An 18600-nucleotide genomic window follows, 5' to 3' on the forward strand; every position below is an offset into this window, starting at 1 on the left:
GAACCGAAGTAATCTCGCTATAAATCATCGATTATAAACCACTTTTCCCTCTTTTGTTAATATACATCCTCTCTTCATTGTTCGTCTGATATAGGAAAAGAGATTGTAAGGTTTCATTTACACAGTACTCTCGTCTACGCCGGGCGCGTGTAGAATTAAATGTCGTTCCTTTATTTATCGGGGCGGGATACCTAGATTGGGTGAATTTCGCACTGTGCGACGGTGGTTGCGCCCAGGTCGCTGTGGCGTTTAGCAGCGCGGATGCGAATCATTCGGGCTGGCACGGCTGGCGTCGTCGCAGCTCGGCCGGCGCACCGAAAGCGAGAGAGAACGGCGGGTCCGATGATACGCTCGCGCCACTGCGCCCGCGTCCGCCCGTACGCGCGCCAGTATCCCTGTCGGTCCCGTGTCACGCCAAGCTCACTTCACCCTCACACCGTTCCTCGTGGTAATCGTACCGTGCGCGGACCGAGGATCTACGTGTGACAGTCGATCAACGACAGGTAGAATTTTCGCGGCGGTGACGGGTGTTATCGCGGTGAAAAACCGACGGATGACTGGTGATCCTCCCGGATGAACGGTGTGATCGCGCGATCGAAGTAGATAACAACGAGCTCTTGAGTGATCGAACTTCGGTATCAGCGACGACAAACAATACACGTTCGGTGGACTTTGCTTGAAAATTGTCGGGGATTGAAGGGATCGAAGGATTTTGCTGGAATTCGAAAACTGTGAACGATCAAAGAGGGGAGTGAATGGAGAACGTAGAGAAGAGCACTCCTTGTGCTCCGCCTTGAAACTGATTAATCGAGCTCGGAATAGAAGAGGAAAGGGTGACAAAGTTTTCGCGATATCCTGCGACGAGTTAATGACGAGTTATGGGGCACGCGAGTTGTCGGGAAATCGTGATTATCGCGATTGCTTGTGTTCCGACACGCCTGTAAATACTCACGTTCATCAGGTACAGGTGAAGAAGTGGCGGCTTTGAAGTTTTCGTAGTACTCCGTCTACGGATAACGAATTTTCGGTTAACGGTTGCTCTCCTCTCGCTTTGAGAGAAAGCTCTGATTATACGGAGGGTGCGGAGGGCAAAGTCGGTGATTTATAGTGAAAAAGAAGAACTGCGACAGACTCTTCGAAGATGTGAGAAAAACGAAAACTTAGACGTTCGCCCGCGTAATAGTCATCTAACTATATATCGAACTTCAGGCACGTTAATCGACTTGAACTTTATTGACAGGTATCAATTTAGTTTCCTCGTCAGTGACATGCGTAAAGAGATATGGAGTTTTATTTACTTTTAACAGATATTTTCTATAAAAAGCAAAGAACTTTTATAATTAGAGGCTAAATTACACTGGCAGTTTTATCTATAACTTCGGATCACTGATTTTTACTGTTTCCTTCTACATTATATTTCTACTTACACAACAACGACAACCAAAAGTCTTCATTTTTAAGAACTTAAATCGACGAGACAAACATATGTTACTGATGAACGATTTTGAAAAACCTGCAGCATCGCGACGTATATTTGACGCCTGGATAATTGCACGTCGGATCGATCTCTCGTTGGATCTCGCAGTCGATGGGACTCGGCCGATGAGCGAGCGTGAAAAAACGATTAGCGGATCGTCCGTTCGTATCGTGTTCGGCCACCATGCCGAACGGTGCACTCCTACAACGAGGGTTACTCGCGGTTGCGAGCTGCCGCGAATCGGGTCGCCGAGAGTTCCCGCCACGCGAGACAAATCGCGTCGACGCGCCAGAAGCGTCCGCTTCTTTGACGCTCTACCCTTTATTCGATGCGCGCCGCTTGCTGTATCCTAGGTAGACGACGCTGAGCGCGCATTTTTGTCGATCTTATATCACGCGATCGAACGCGCCGGACACGTTACAGATAAGTACGGGATACGAAAACGGATGGTGAGACGTAGAAGACGATGGATGGCGAGTTCCGCGAAGAAATGCGAGAAGAGTGACGGGATGCAGGGATAAGAGAGGCGCGCATTCGCGCACGGTGAGATACTGGACGCACTTGAAGAGGGTAATACAGTGAGATAAGGGTACTCTGATCTCTCGTGAGTGCGTCGCCGAGTTACTCGAGCCGGTAATTTTCACGGTGAATCCCGGCTTGTGTATAGCAAAGAACTGTGAAGAGGGGCATGAGGAAGAAGCGTACGGCGGATAGCACGTAGCGACTGGCCCCTTCTCGTTTCGGAGATGCGGCGCTATCCATTGCATATCAACGTCGCCCTCACCATCGTGCTATTGGCGATTTGTGCAACCGTTGTGCGGGCTGGCAAGCGAGGTAATGGTTATCGAATATGTCCTCTTATTTTGTAAGGTCTATCGTGTTCTCGCGATTGGGACAGTAACATTATAAAAGCATTAAAAAGTAATAGTGTATGTAAACGCGAAATGAGAAAAACGAGAGAAGCACTTTTTATTTGCATTATTTTGGAAAACGTAATTTAGCGATTATAAGAACAATTTTATTTATTTTTACTTTAATTCTTCGATAAATTTTGAAAGTTAGACAATAAACCTACACGTTTTGCATAACTGTGATCCATATATTATTACAAATATTTAATTAAATTCTCCCGTTACTATGTTTTTATCAAAATATTGGGTTAAAAAAATGGGTCAAAAACGTTTTACAAAATAAATATTATTTTGAATCAAACTACATGCTTCTAAATAAAAATCGTACGGTCGATCAGAAAGATTTTCGATCTAAAATAGGATTTTAAATAAATCGTTAAATGTGAACTGTATCTGTCCAGATGTGTCATACCTCGCGCGAATCTCATTATTATTATTTCAAAAGAATAGTAGCTTTGTATGGAATATCGATCAGGAAAACAATTTCGCCAGTGGAAGGTATCTTATGGCCAGAAAACGGCTTTTCATGGTCTGCAGGTGAATATAGTTCCGCGATTCTTGGCAGGCACAATGGACGCGCGTATTGTATCGTCGATTCGTTATCCTTACATTTCCGATTGAGATGGTTTTCGGTATGCTTGCCAGAGCAGGATTCTTCCCCTGCTGCGGCATTGCCTCCGTAACGACACAGTTTGCCTGAAGCAGAGAATAGCTAAACTGCAACAAATACCGTATTTTGTGAGCTATACTATTCTGATCTATTAACTCGATCTAGATATTTTTAACCACGCAAGGCGGAATAATTCGAATAAAGAAAGATAAAGACGAGTGATATATTACAATTTTTTCTAGAATACGAACTCAATAAAACATTACATTTACAGTAATATATTATATAATATATACAAAAACCTTTATAAGAAAAAATTCTTCTGATTACGTCACTCTAATATTTTTATACGCAAAATAATGAAAAGAACCGATTTACGCTAAAAAATGTATATGATTCTATGTATTTAAAAAATGCAGTTGCATTTTGCAAGTGCATCGGTGTATAAAAAAAATATAATTATAGAATAATAGATCACATTAAATAGTGAAAGATTTTTCTGTACCTATCATTTTTTTTATTTTGACTTAAAAAGAAGCTACAACCCAACTTAGTTACTAGAATCATTTTGTATATTAACTAATATACAATACGTTATAATCCAGATGATATATCAAATTGTTAATTGTAATAATTTTAATAAAACTTGCACAATCAGAAATACCGTACGGTTAGATACATTTTAATATCACTGCAAAACTAAATAGCGTAAATGGCATAAATATTCAAAATTATATCATTGTTGAAATTATTCTCGAAATTATTCTTGTTTTAGAATATCCCTATTTGATATTAGCATAATAATATGTCATATATTTGCATTAATTTATAATAATTAGCTTTTCAAATTGCTGTATTAAAGAAATAGTTATTTATAACTATATAATTTGTAATTGTTTACATGAACGAACTAATTATTATTTATTTTATTCTCAGAAAGATTTACATTATTAATATCAATAGAATAATAATAAATATACTCGCTGATATGATTAATTAAGATTTAAATAAGCTTTAAATATTTTAACTTCAATTAATTATTTTAAATAGCGATCTTTCCGGATTTAATAATTGAAAATACTAATTACAAAAATATAATCAATAAAACAGGATTTATTTGCTTTGCAAGAAATAGATTTTGCTGTGTATATAGCTAATTAAAATTAAAACGTAAGGATTTAATCAATATTTAGATTTATGTATGAATAAAATGTTGTTTAATATATGTATTTTACTGCCATATAGTTTGAGAACCAGCTTATAAGAATATTTTTTATTTTCAATATTAAATGCTGTTTCGCTCGCTCGCAGTGATAACGTCCCACTGGACTTGCAGAACTCTCTGTCAATTAATTGTTCTAACTGCAGGTTTAATGAACGTCACTTCGTCATCCCCATATCCTAAACCATGTTCAGACGATCTAGTTTAGTTTAGCGTATAATTTATGCATTCTGCACTACATAATGCGCGTTTGCAACTTGATCAAGCTTACCCGCTGTTGCTGTTTAATAGTATGTCTAAAGTATGCATAGTGTGTTGCTTAATATGCTTTAACCGAACAATTTATGTTTCCCCGTTGTGTTGATTATTTTCATAAATATGAACTATCGACGGTGCGCGAAAGTTCAATGCAATTCGATATCTATTTTACAGCTATGTTTTTACCAATCTAATATATTTTTTGTTACGACAAGCACTAGAATTTGCTGTGCGAAATGGAAAAAGTTTGCCAGATTAGAATTAGGCGAAAAGTTAGCTTGTTTGTTGGACAGAATTGTTCGTGAGCATAAAGTGAAACGTGAGTGTATATAGGTTACTAATAGCAAAATGTTAAAAATTTTTCGGACGTTTATTCTGCACATATGTATGTAGGTATTGTGCATGGAGAAGCCTTATACAGAAAGATATTTAGACTTTGTAAATATCCTTAAGTCCAGCAGCTTGTGCGCGACACGGTGTACAAGTTTGATATCTAATAACAGTTTTCTTCGGAGACTCTCGAGTTCTTAGTAGAGTCAAAAGTTTTCACGTATCGGGGATACTTAATAAGTTGGACGATAATGCCCAAGTAATCCGATTTGCAATTTAATATGCGGCCAAAATATAGCCGCAATGTGCCGATAGACCGGAAACTTGTTGTTACTTGAAAATATCAAGTAAAAAATTTTAAAATAATTTTTACGGTAGTCGGTGGAATTTTAATTAATAATTTTGTTATAAATCAAGTTTACTCAATAAAATAACTTATTGGGGAAACTTGATTAATATATATTGGTTATTGAATTGTAATTAGATATAAAATAAAATTAACAGAATATATGTATGCAAAACAGGTCAAATTTAGGAGATTATATTATTTAATTGTTTTAATGTTAAAATATTAATAATTCTTAATTTACAAATAACATGAGATGTTTTATATTTAATTGTTTAACTCTTCTTTATTATATGATAAAACAGAACATATTATTAATTTGGTGATTTTTTAATTATATATTATTTTATTTTATATTTAAATATTATCTTTTTCTCTTCCTCTCTGTTTCTGTCTCTGTCTCTCTTTCAGCTAAAATTTCCGGAATATGTTTCTCTCGTGTATAGTCATTGAATGTTTATATCGAGTTGCTTATTCCGCAGCAATGGCTGGTATAGATAGTCATAGTCCTATTTCAGTTGACAATACATAAGATTAGAACCAAAGTTTATAGTAAAAGCGTTTATTGGACTCGATAGTGAACGATTTAGATCAACGCCACGCTAACGTGCGAACAATGCATTGTCTGAACAGAATGTATTGTGTGGGCTTCTATTTCTCCATTCAAAGCCGCTGTGAATAAAAGCAAACATTTCCATTTAGACCAAGTGCTATGACAAACATTTACCACACAATGGTTAATTGCGAAAAAAACAGTATGTGACATTTTATACTGTATACTGTATAGTTATAACATACACATTATACAAGTATTAGAAACATTGATCGGCTTCTAAAAATCATAAGAAATAATAGAATAACATTTTTATGGATTTAAATTTAGAGAGAGGCAAATCTTTTTATATAAAATATATAAAATATATAAAATATAAATATATATAAAAATTTCAGTTAACATTTATAATAAGAAACATTTAAAATATATTATAATTTAACGTTATAAAAACTCGTATTTAAAAATAATGCATATTATTTTTGGTCCCATTTTTTTGTGCAATACAAAAATTGCTACAAAACTAGAGATATATTTTTAATAAAAGTTAAAAGTTTAAAATTTATATTTATGTTCTCTTTTAATCTTATTATGGTATTTGAATACTACGTAAATAATTAGCATGTACATTATCAAATAAAATAGATATGTTACTGAAAGGAATAATAACGTTTCTATAACAATTATATAATATTTGTTTTCAAATTATTATAATTATCGATCGCTATTATAACATTCACGCCAAAACGGGTAGATATGTCATCGTACCATAAGTATATCGCGTTAATTTATTATTAAATAAAATATAATTAAGTTTTCAAAAATAACACAGAATTTTATACGATATACATTTAGGCGACTCTTTATCTCTCATACAGAGCACTATATGCATGTGTTACACAGTGAGCTAATTTAGTTACTTTTTATTACGAGTAACACATACAAGAGGGTTCGTTAAATAACGCTCTTTCAAGAGCGAATTACGCTGACATCTGTATCGTGGATATTTGAAATACCTATTAATATGGATTCTGTAAATATCGATTAGCTTTTCTAAAACGATCTTGCAATATCACACATTGAGTTTATATAATATTACGAATTTTGATGTTTGATTGTACTATACTACGGCTTCTTGATTTTTAAAGTTTAAAGCATTGAGCTTTAAATTAGTAGAAATCTAGTTTAGTTATACTTATTTACATTTTTTTTGTTTAAATCACTTTTAATTATAAATATGTTAAAGATTTTAAATAAAGCTCAGATTGAAGTGTTTCGTCGTCGAAGAGCAATAGCAATTTTTCAGTCGATGGTATTTCCACTGAAAGGGCACTCGGTGAATTCCAGATATTCTATATTAACGAGACTGTTATATGTTAATGGACGGCTACACAAAACAAGAATATAAGCATTAATATAAGCACTAGCACTATTTTCTTATTAAATTAAAGTCTTGCATTTTTCGCGAATAATCCAGCTATTTTACGTTCTCTACGTTAACAGCGTTCATAAGTCTTCATTATACATAATATATTTCTTCTCCCGTTGATATCGCCAAAGCCCTTTACGTGTTTTTGACCATGTTTGATCATGCCGGTATGCGCACTGTCGAGATTGCATTTGCAATCTACGCATCTACAGGTGCATAACGATAACATTTGTAATTGGAGCGAATCGCGGCAGTTGGCGAATACAATTGCGCGGTCCTAAATGTAAAATGTTGCGCGACGTCGACTGCAGGGCGCGCATACAATTTGTGCGTTAGTTACACGCGCACGTTGCGCGAATACACCAAGTTGCAAAGTCCTCCTTATATAGCAATCCGCAACATTATTATGTGAACGTGCGAGAGTACAGCCAATTCTTGTACGATATCGTGATCTATATAGTAGATATAGATTTTGTTCAAATTTGCATTAGCCTATGCATAACGATGTCAATTTCAATTTGAGAGCGTTTCGCGTTACCTTTCAAATTCAGACGTTTTAAAAACAGATGGATTTTTAAATACACATTTATATCAAGAACTTTCAAGCGTAATTTATTCCTTGAATTAAAATCTCTATCAATGTCAGGTAAATTTCATTGTTAAAATTTTGCTAAAATGAACTTAATTCGCGCTTAAATGGAATATGAGGTTTTATTTACTCGCGGTCCCGAAATATAATTCGCCAAAATCGCTTAATCTTTGACGTAATATCGCAATAATGAGAGCGCCTGCAAAATTTCCCCCAAAAAGAATGTCCATTTATAATATGGGGGTGAATTTTAATTAAAACAAAATGGATTAAAAATTGAAATTAATGACATAAATTTATGGACGTAAGGTATACTTTTTTTTTTAAAGGAGAAACGGGGCTAAAAATTTGAACGTATGTTGTATTTTTTGTTATTTTAGATATGCTGAGGTCCTAATATGTTTCCAGTTGTGTGCGTGTGTCACTTGTGAACTTTTATCTTTTTATCTTTATACTTCTTTCCAATCTCTCGCGTTAGCAGAAATCTTGTTTTTCTCAATTTTCCGCCCTTTTTCCTCGATCGTTCGAGACATACGTAATCGTTATTCGGAGCAAAAAGATCGTTACCGGTAATAGGGCAGAACCTTGCTTTATCTAGTCGCTTCCTGCCGGTAAAACTCAGTTTTCGTCCGAATACGGAGGACAGTTGCAAGGATTTGAGCAACCGCGTACAATGCTTGGGATAATTACACGGCCGGGGCTGTCAGTTGTTCGCGTAATCGTGCATCACGTGTGGCTTTGCTGCTGATGCTGACGTCCGTATTACCAGCGGAAATGTCCGGGGAATTACTGATGAATTGACTTAACTATTAAACGCATCATGTACCATATTTGACGTACTACTGTCACGCGAATCTCAACATTCTGCAAAATCATTACGTTTTTCACACAAACGATAAGAATAATCTTGAATCGATCTTTTGTTTGATCGTTATTTAGTATTGGCGCAAGATCCGATGTCGTTCCATTTACACGAAGTTATGTTACGTACAGTTTGTAGCCACTAACAAGCTTAATGTTACATCTATGCGGTTAGCTCACTTAATTGGTATGTATCAGAATCGGCCAGGGCTTCAACTAAGTTGAATACAAACTGGTCTTGAGTAACGGCTCGTTCCAAGAGTTTGACCGTTTGAGCGTATATTCATATTGTATACCAGACGTTCGCGCTGATGATATACGGCGCAAGCGGAAAGCGTTATTTCACAGTGGCTCCCGTTAAACGCGATCAGCCCTAGCGTACGAACAATACTGACGCTCAAATTTAGTCCTTTGTAACGTTATATATTTAAATCATTTTCGTGACGTTAGGATCGCAAAATTCGTTAATAATGGGATGCAGGACGTCTCAAGAAGTTCGACCGCAGAATTTAAACTTTGCCTTCTAGGGAGTTTTTACAATACCGTCTTTCAAATACGGTAAACGTATCTGAATTATATAGATACGTTTACCATCTACATTCACATTATCGGTCGAAAGGCGAAACTGCGCATGCACATCGTTCACCGTAACGAAGTTCCTAATGTGATTTTATAGATGGTGAACGTATCTATACAATTCAGGTACGTACCCGTATCTGAGAAAGATGATATTGCAAAAACTTCCTATTCAAAGATATTAATTTTAACGTAATGATTCTCTTCTCCTATTTTTTATATGCTTGTATATATATCTTAAATAAACAACGAGAACAAGTAACATGAAATTATTCGAAACGAATTTTTAATAAGTGGTTTACTGATAGATTTCTCGTCACTAATTGTGAAAACTTTTGTGACATCAAGTCAGTTAAGATTAACATAAATATGTATGTTACGTAAGTAAAAAAGAATCGAATTTAATGAAAATTAGTCGCTATACGTGAATACAAAAATAAAAGATGTTGACATAAAAAAATATATTAAAATTTTAATAATATGTTAGAGTGAAAATGTCGATTCTCTCTCTCTCTCTCTCTTTCTCTCTCTCTCGAAAAATCTTTAGTGTTAGTGTATAGGTATTATCGTGAATATTACTGTATACAATATGCATATAACAAGCTAGGCTTGAATTACTCCATGTCCTTTGATATGGACACTCAATACTTAGTTATTACTAATTACATAGCATCTAACGTTTAATTTCCACATTGCATCATATACGAGAGTGCTATTAAAGACACTCAGACACAATGGTCATCAATTAGCTCATGTATTGTACAAACGTGGTACTTGGGAAGTAATTACGATTGACTGGCAACACATTCAAGTAACCAGATTAAAGCCGTATAGACTAGATGCTCGAACGTTAAAGACTTCATAAGTACCAATGCATGATTGATGAAACAATCTCGTTTCTTCGTCCAGCGATTTTCTCTTGAATATTTTGAAAAAAGCTCTGCAAATCTTTTTAGCAACAGACATTAAGCACGCGTTTGTTAGATGTACTTTTTCACATTTTTGCTTTCCTTCTTTCTTCCTATTTTCAATGAGATATATACATACTCGTACTTTTGAGATAAAAGAAATAATGCAAATGCAGAAGATGTCACTAAAATAAAAGAACTTATTTGTCACGTGCGCAATTTATGGGCTAGTGTGCCCGATACATTATCCATCATGTCCACGGCTTAGCGATAGCCGCGGTGCTATCCTGCGCTTTTATGCATCCGACAAATGGAGTATAACCATACGGTCGGTAAATCAAAGGGAAATTACAATTGGAATTTTATATCGCACGCACGAGTAACGAATATGAATTATTCCTTGACTACGTGATTTTGAGAATGGCGCGCATCGTCATGAAAATCACAAACTGTCGGGCTCGCGCGTTAAATATTGAAACAATAATTTACAGTGGCGCACGAGCGAGTGAAATTTTGTAACGCCATCCGGAAAATAACATACGAGTTTTCCGCCTAGTCACGATGCAGCGCGCTATCTCGTATCGCGATAATAATTGGATCGAACTCGAGAAGATGGGATTATTGAGTAAATCGACTGTCTTTTGATGACGGTGTGCAATTGAATCTTTTTGTATTGCATCTAGTGCTCTCACTAAAATATTTGCTTTCAATTTTTTTTTGGATATTCCCCGGTAAACGTATTCTAAAAAAATATTTTATGTTGGAATTATACAGATTGAGTCATATTATACGTTTTTCATATATTTTTCAGTAGAGAAAAAACGGAAAAACGGATGTTTCGTTCGCTGAAAAATTCGTGATTCAGAACTTCGTAATAAAATGACACGTATCTGAATAGTGAGTTTTATTTTAAATCCAAAACCATCGTTAACAAGACCTAATTTAAAAATTTACGTTATAACAAGCTAGATTTCAGCGTTTCACGGTTGATTAACTATGCGAATTTTAAATTATAAAGTTTGTTCGTAAAAGATAATTATTTTTTAGAAAAATATGTGCAGGCATAATAAGAACCTAGTATCGTTAAAATTATAAATTTATATATAGATTATCTATATATATATATACATATATATAAATTTATGTATATGTGATAGAGCAACTCTTTTCTATATGCATATAAAGAACTGCTATTTACGTTGTACTATTTATGCCAAACTTCGATTTAACATACTGCAGACTAAATCATGAAAGAGTTATATAAATCCACACGGCAACTCTCCAACACGCAGCAATCTCGTGCACTATATTCGGTCACGTTTGGAGTTTAGCGGACCTTTTCCGCCACTGTACCGCTTATCAGACTTCGCGGTTTATGCGCCCCTATTGGAGCCACCGCCAGGATGAAAAGAGGTGCCACGGCGAGAGACGGAAGTAACGTTACGTAAATCGCCCAGTTGGGGGTAACTTAAGTCCCACTTATCTCGCGCCGCTTAAAGTTTTCTTCGGAGCGCTTTCGTACCGCGCATTAAAATTCGAAGTCCGCGACTCCAATACAGAATTCTTCAACCGTGTCTCTCTTTCTCATTGTAGAACATGAGAGCTTATAATGCTTCCGCGTAATGATCTTTCAAATAAAAAGCTTTGACACAGTTTGGCTGCTCGGATCGAACGAATAAGTGAAGGTTATTGCCATGCTTTTGTTTTTTTAAAATTGCAATTATTAAGATTGCATGGTAGTCGATTTAGTTATTAATATGGTGATATCAGAAAAATGAAATGTAGCAAAAATATTTTTACTCATAGAGAAACGTATAAAAAAGAATAACGTCTGAAAAAGAATTTAGAATAAAGTTTAAATTTTAGAAGTAATATATTACGGTTTGGTTTAAGCTTGAAAATCCGCGAAAGTAGAGAAATCTTTTATATTAATATGACAAGATAGGTGCAATATATTCTTCCTAAATACATTTTTCATATACTGCAGCGAAATAAAAACGGATGAAGGTTTTAGTTTTAAGTCCTCATTTCTTTTTATAATTATATAAGTTTTTCACATTCTGTTTTTAACGTAATGAATATAGGTACACCCATACAGTTAAATCGAGAATTATGTCACAAATTGTATTTTGGTATCTCTGTCGCATAATCTATGCACTCTATATGGTTTTTCTGTCGCAATAGTTCTTTTTTATTTGGCCGCAGGGAAGAGCAGTAAACCCGAAAAGGTAAAATTATTTTCTCATGACACCGACTCTGAGTCCACGTTCTTACTTTACTGGCTGATTGTACGTGCAGGTATTTTCGGGGCAGCTTATCGGGTACCGCAAAGTGTTGCTAAGAAAAGAGCAAAGAATAATAAAAATTGTGTTTATGAGGTTAAATGCATTGCGCAGAAGTTGGTGTGCGTTGACTAGTTTTGCTTTGCAAATATCGCGCTGTTACGCTGTTGCGTTGTTGGTAAAGTTGGCAGCATTCCGCGCGCGACACGCTTATCTGAGAATATACATTTAGAGTTGATAAAAAGAGTTATTCAATTTCTCCGTATAATCTGTATTTTAAGCGAAACTATTCTGAATATGCTTTCAGATATGATGGAAATCCCAACTTTTACACACGCGCGATAACGAACAGAACGAACAGAGCGAACGAAACAGAAACTTGATCTTGTTCAAATAGATTGGAGTTTCCCATTTATCTTTTGTGCAGCCATTTTTCGATTTCGCTAAGCTTTTGTTTTGCGTAGCGCGTTTCTAATGATATTCAATAATCGTATTTCCTGTGTAAGTGGTATCTAGATTGATTTTGAATCCAGTAAACTTGGCTGAATCGTTGGCATAATTGTTAGAAAATGTTGGAAAGCTCTGTCGGAATTTTGCTCAATTAGAGTTACTCTGGCTGTGATTTCGATCATCTCAACTTAGCTAATTAAATTTGAGTGATTGTGAAATTATGGAGATTATCTAAATTTCGTTACTCGCCAATCACCGAAACCACAGAACTCATTATAGTGAATCCGTATCTTATGTATTTAAATCACGTTTTGAATCATTCATCTCTCACGTGGTTCGTTATATGGAAAATAACTTCATTTATATGCGATGTAATTCTATTGCTACCACACGACAAATTATATCACCCTTCGGTATAATTTTGCTAGCCGCAAATATTGGATAATTTTGCTCGGCTAACTTTGTTTTATGTTCGAAGATTGGCTTTAACAATTAGCTGTTTAATAACGCAGTCATTGGTAAACGTACCTCCAAACCTGAGTATGTAAATAAAATTACAATAAATTTAGATGAAGCATTCCATCTTCTTATTTACATTTCTCGCAGATAAACTTTCTCAGGATACACAAGGGAAGTTTTAGAATTATATTAATATACATGTATATAGATTTTTTATATAGAATTGTTTTTATATACAACTTTGGCATATTAAAGTATTAAAGTACTAAATCTTAAAAATTTAGAAATATTTATATATTAAGTGAGTGTAACATACATAGGCTTTAAGTATTTAATTTTTAAGATTTAGTATTTTGATAATGAAGTATTAAATCAACTCGTAAGTAATATGAAGTTTTTTTAAGCTTAATTTTTCAAGATGAGCAACAAAGAGTTTATAAGTTTTCTAATTTGTCAAAAACCCTATAATTTTTAATTACTCGTAATTGATTGATACTTATAATTATTTAAGTCTGTTTAATAATGGAAATTTAAATATCGCACAGACCAAAGAACTTGTAAATAAAAATGAATAGACTAGTTTTGTGATATTCTTTATATTTCTTAGTGAATCTAAAGTTAATTGCTTTTTCTTTTGTGTCATTGCTTTCTATTGAAAGTAGATATCCATTAAGTTAATCGTTTAGACTTGTTCCAATAGACTTTTACTGTAATAGTCAGTGAACATGAGATATTGATTTTTATCGAATATATTGTGGCAATGCTGTATTGGTACTTATAAGAAACTATTTGTTTCTATGTGAAAGATTATGATTTCCAACATTAAGAATTCTTTTCTCTCTTTGACCTAATTGATTTTATACATTACATATTTTCATTTCCTTAGTAAATGGACGGTTTAATCTTTTAAATTAACATTTTAAAAAATTAAAATAAATGACCCATATGGACGCACTAGAATATGAAACATGAATTTTATACAGTGTTCAAAATAGAATTGCTCGTTCCAAATTTTTCCGATTCGCTTATATTTTGCACAGATTTGGTTAGGTTATAAATAGACCTCGTGAATCTCGGTTGAATTCTTGCTTTTTATTTTGCACGATGGATCAAGTGACTAAGATTATCAGGTGATTTCTTCCATGGATAAATCGCCTAATAACTAAAGTACAATTTTAGCTCAACTTAATTATCTTCATCCCGTATATATATATCTATGTCTATATCTATATCTCTCTAGCTTTCTATCATTATTCTCTTATCTTCATTTTTTCCCTATTATATTCCTTCTTTTTTCTTTTCTCTCTCACTCGCTTTCTTGATGTATCTATGTATGTCTCTTCCTTTCTCTTTTCCTGTATTCTTCTTTAGCTGTTGGACTGTACCTTTCTATTTCTCGTTCTACATCTGAGCAGCCGCAACGTCGTTACAACCTTCATAAAACTTTGTGAGCGTGCGAAGTTTCTGCGAACTTTGAAATTTATTCGCACCTAGTTTATTGGCATCGCGCGAGAGGATCGGCAGTCGTAAACGTTATCGTGTAGCAGCCGGCATTCGATCCTACGACGTTACGAGGAAAAGTGAATCTTTCAAACTGATCAGTGCGTCAAGCTCGAATTCGATTGATACGATTTTAATAACAAGGGCGCAATTTAAACATCGTAAAGTAGATATCGATAAGACAAAAGAGCAGGATATAGATGAACGATCTGTCACTAATGTCCTTTAATTTTCGGTAATAGTTGATTAATGGAGACGAATGAGATGAATAAAAGTAAACGTCTTATGCTCGAGAAATATGAAGTTTTTATAGTTTTATAATATATTGATTCTCTTGAATTGTGCTTTTCCTGTTACAATTTTGTTAATTTATACATATGTTATACATATATACATATATTAAAGTTTCGAAAAAAGTATGATTTTCTTATATTAATAGTCTTAAATTTCTCGCTTTTTAGTTTTATGAATAAATGTGCTTTGAAAGTTACGCTACAGTAGGACTTTAATTTCACGTTCAACTTTTATACGATGTTTGATGGCAAAAAGTAGAAAATTTTACTGCAAAATGTACTCAGGATCAAAGTGTAAATCTATTCATTCTGTTAATAAATAAATCGAGTTAAAACTTGATATTTTCTGAATGGGTCTACACTCATTTTTATTTATACCGATGATCATTTATGCGTATGAAAAGTGCTCGCGTGCTCAACGGCACGATGCATAAGAAATACAATCTCACGAGTAAACCGAAAAACTTTATTGTTGCATTTTTATTCTGTTTCACGATGGTGTCCCGCGATCATAAATATCCTTTCGTATACGTTACAAGCTCGGGAAAAGGGCACGAATATTTCATAGTGCAAAATATACGGATTTAAATGGTAACTGCATCTGTTGCTGAACTATGATCACTAAATCAATGAATATATCAAACATTTGTTTTTACGTAGATTGGGCAGTTTGACCGATATTTAGATCCACTTTTGGATATTTTACAAAAGAAAAAATATGTATAATTAATGTTAAAAACATAAATAACTTATTTGATGTGTATGGTCGGCTTTTATAAATGTGCGAGAATAGGGTATTTAAAAAATTGACGGCAAAGTTTGTCAAAATCGGTTTATTGAACAATAGCAATCATAAAATTTCTACAAGGTATACGATAGAAAAATTATTTTTTTCTTAATTATACTTTTATACTTTTAAACATTATGAAAAAGCTTGTTAGCAGGAAACAATGTAAAACAGCTCGGATAAGTTCACAACTTGTTTGCTGATTTTGCGTTGTGAATTATCATGGTTTGAAAGCACTTTTTGAAAAATGAGTGACCTGCAGTTGCATGCAATTTATCTGTATGTATTTTCCATTAAATATTATAAAGGTATAATACAACAAATTTTCATTAGAAAGAACGTATTTCTGAATCAGTTATTTGAATTTTTTTCTTTTTTATTTGATGAGCTTGTTTTAAACGCTTTATAATTTTTATCAAATTATCAGAAATCAAATAATTATTCTGTTTATAATTTCATGTGTCCTAATGTAAAAAATATTTTATGTGTTTGTAAAATTATTTTATGTGTAATGTAATATAAAAATAGTTGTAATTTATAAAATAATATATGATGAATTTATAAAATAATAATTTATAAAATATGTGTTATAAAAAAACAAGATTACGCATGTATTTATTTTAATATAAAATATAAATTAAAATACATAAAATACATACATATATTAGAACGGCATATAAATTACAAATAGAATGACATATTAGGTGCAAATATCTAAAAGTGAGCTTTACAATTATAAACTGGGGTTCTGCATGCGTTATACAATGAAACTCAAATCTTCATTCGATCGTGAATCTGAGTGTTTAAATTAAGTTTTATATAATATCTTATTCTTCATTTAACTTGAAGTGTGAACCTTACTTTACCAGAATTTCATCTAATTAATTATAGAAAGATATTTAATCCCGAATATTAAAAAGTTGTGAAGAGAGATGGGATACGATCAAACTTTCCTTAAGGAAAAGTCGACTTTAAGTTGCCCAAAGAATTCATTGATGGTAAAGGAGTGCAAAAAATTTGAAATATTTTACATAGAGATAGTTAGGTTCTCTTCTATTTAATTATGTTAGTGATCTTATCGACGTACGCTAAACAATATGTAGGATATATCCTGCAATTGTACCCAATTATGAATTTCATTTACTTATAAAAATAAAACAGAAGATAATTTATTCTCTTTGATATAAAAATCAAGTTTGTTCGCGAACACTTTTTGTGAAGTTGCACGCTGTTTTTTAATGATCTGCCGTATAATTGTGCTGGAAATATTTGGAGCGTTCAACTTTGCGAAAAATATCGTCCTTCAATCAGAACCAGGGCAATTAACCTGCCACGGGCAGCGAAGCAATCGACCTGCAAAGTAATCTCTCACGCAGCACGCGAGATCCTTCGATATTTTCACTGCAAGCCTTTGACGCGTGATACTTTCTGAAATTGGTCGTGTCACAGTGCGGAGGGAATATGCCGAAGCTGAACTCGATCCGGTTCGAATTTATATCGCGCGAGTTCTCGACGCGACCCCGATCGCACTGAGTTTATTCGGCGAATGCGTCCAAGCGGAAAAATGGTAATGGCTCGTTAAAAAGTGAGCAGCCGAATGTACGCGCGCCCTTTGGAAGCGCGGATAGTCATCGGCGCGCTCTGCATTGTAAATGGCATCGCCACGACGCGACGCCGCGCCGCGTCTAATAGGAAGCGGGACGTCGCGTTGGTCCCCGTTAAAAGGTGTGGCGTGTGAAAATCTGCGTGGTTACCCGCAACTTTTCCCTCAGTCATCCAGATATTTGCATCGTAGATGCGGCAGGTTAAAAGATTCCCGCGGCTTTTCGTTTCCCGCCACAGAGAGGTTGACGATAAATCTATAGTCGATCGTTTGTAAATATTTAATCTTTGCGTCCCGATTTTGTTTGCACGCAACTTTATTTTTGCTATACTATGATTTTTGTATTAGTTTTTATTTGGAAATGGTTATTTATAAAACGCATTATATGTGTGTGCAAGGCTACGAAAGGAATTATCAAATTATTCTATTAATTATAAATGAAATTTTGAGAAATATATGCATTATATACCTAGATCTTATAGATTTTTACATTAGGTTCTAAGAAAGGTATTTATATATATTTCTATTCACTGTAACTGCATATATGTATACATATACATATCAACATAATATATATATGTATATATATATTATGATGTATAAAACGTGAAAATATAAACTTTGATATATCCTATTCGCTCCGAGCGATTTGTAGCCACTGGCTGAGATGCAAACCTTTTATATCGAATTTTTGATGTGAAAAGCCTGAATCCCGTATACTATCGTCGCAATACAGGACATCCGCATAATTCGAAATCGCGCGTACGACGTAATTCCCCCTGAGACATCCTCGGGATATTCATTCCTTAAACATTTCCGTCCACGTTCCCTCGAATTCAATCATCGGAATTTCATATATCGCGGCTGTGCTCGCATCTTCCCGCGCAATAATTGTCATACATTAGGCATATTTATCTCCGTGTACGTGTGTGCGTGCATTGTGTAGTTAATTTCTGCTGCAAACGAGAAGTTACGGCTGAATAATTAATAGATACGAGCTACGACAGCAACGTTTGGTTAACCGTCGGCGTGTTAAGCTCTTCTTGTGTTTGCATCATGAGCGGTGACCTGAGTAAGCGGTAATTACAGTAACTCGACCGCGCGCGCGCGGGGATATATATATATATATATATATATATATATATATATATATATA

At 34.3% G+C, this 18600-nt stretch overlaps 1 protein-coding gene across 1 annotated transcript in view; it reads left to right on the top strand.

Annotated features, from left to right (window-relative positions):
• Window positions 1-331: 331 nt before the first annotated feature.
• Window positions 332-18600, top strand: part of LOC112468692 (alkaline phosphatase-like) — a 173143-nt gene continuing 154874 nt past the window's right edge. The window contains exon 1 of the mRNA XM_025037975.1: window positions 332-2311. Coding sequence (XP_024893743.1) covers window positions 2224-2311 — 88 coding nt within the window. The 5' untranslated portion in view covers window positions 332-2223. The remainder of the gene's footprint in view (window positions 2312-18600) is intronic.

Source organism: Temnothorax curvispinosus, unplaced genomic scaffold (assembly GCF_003070985.1).
Source record: "Temnothorax curvispinosus isolate PA1 unplaced genomic scaffold, ASM307098v1 QBEX01001883.1, whole genome shotgun sequence".
Lineage (NCBI taxonomy): Eukaryota > Metazoa > Arthropoda > Insecta > Hymenoptera > Formicidae > Temnothorax > Temnothorax curvispinosus.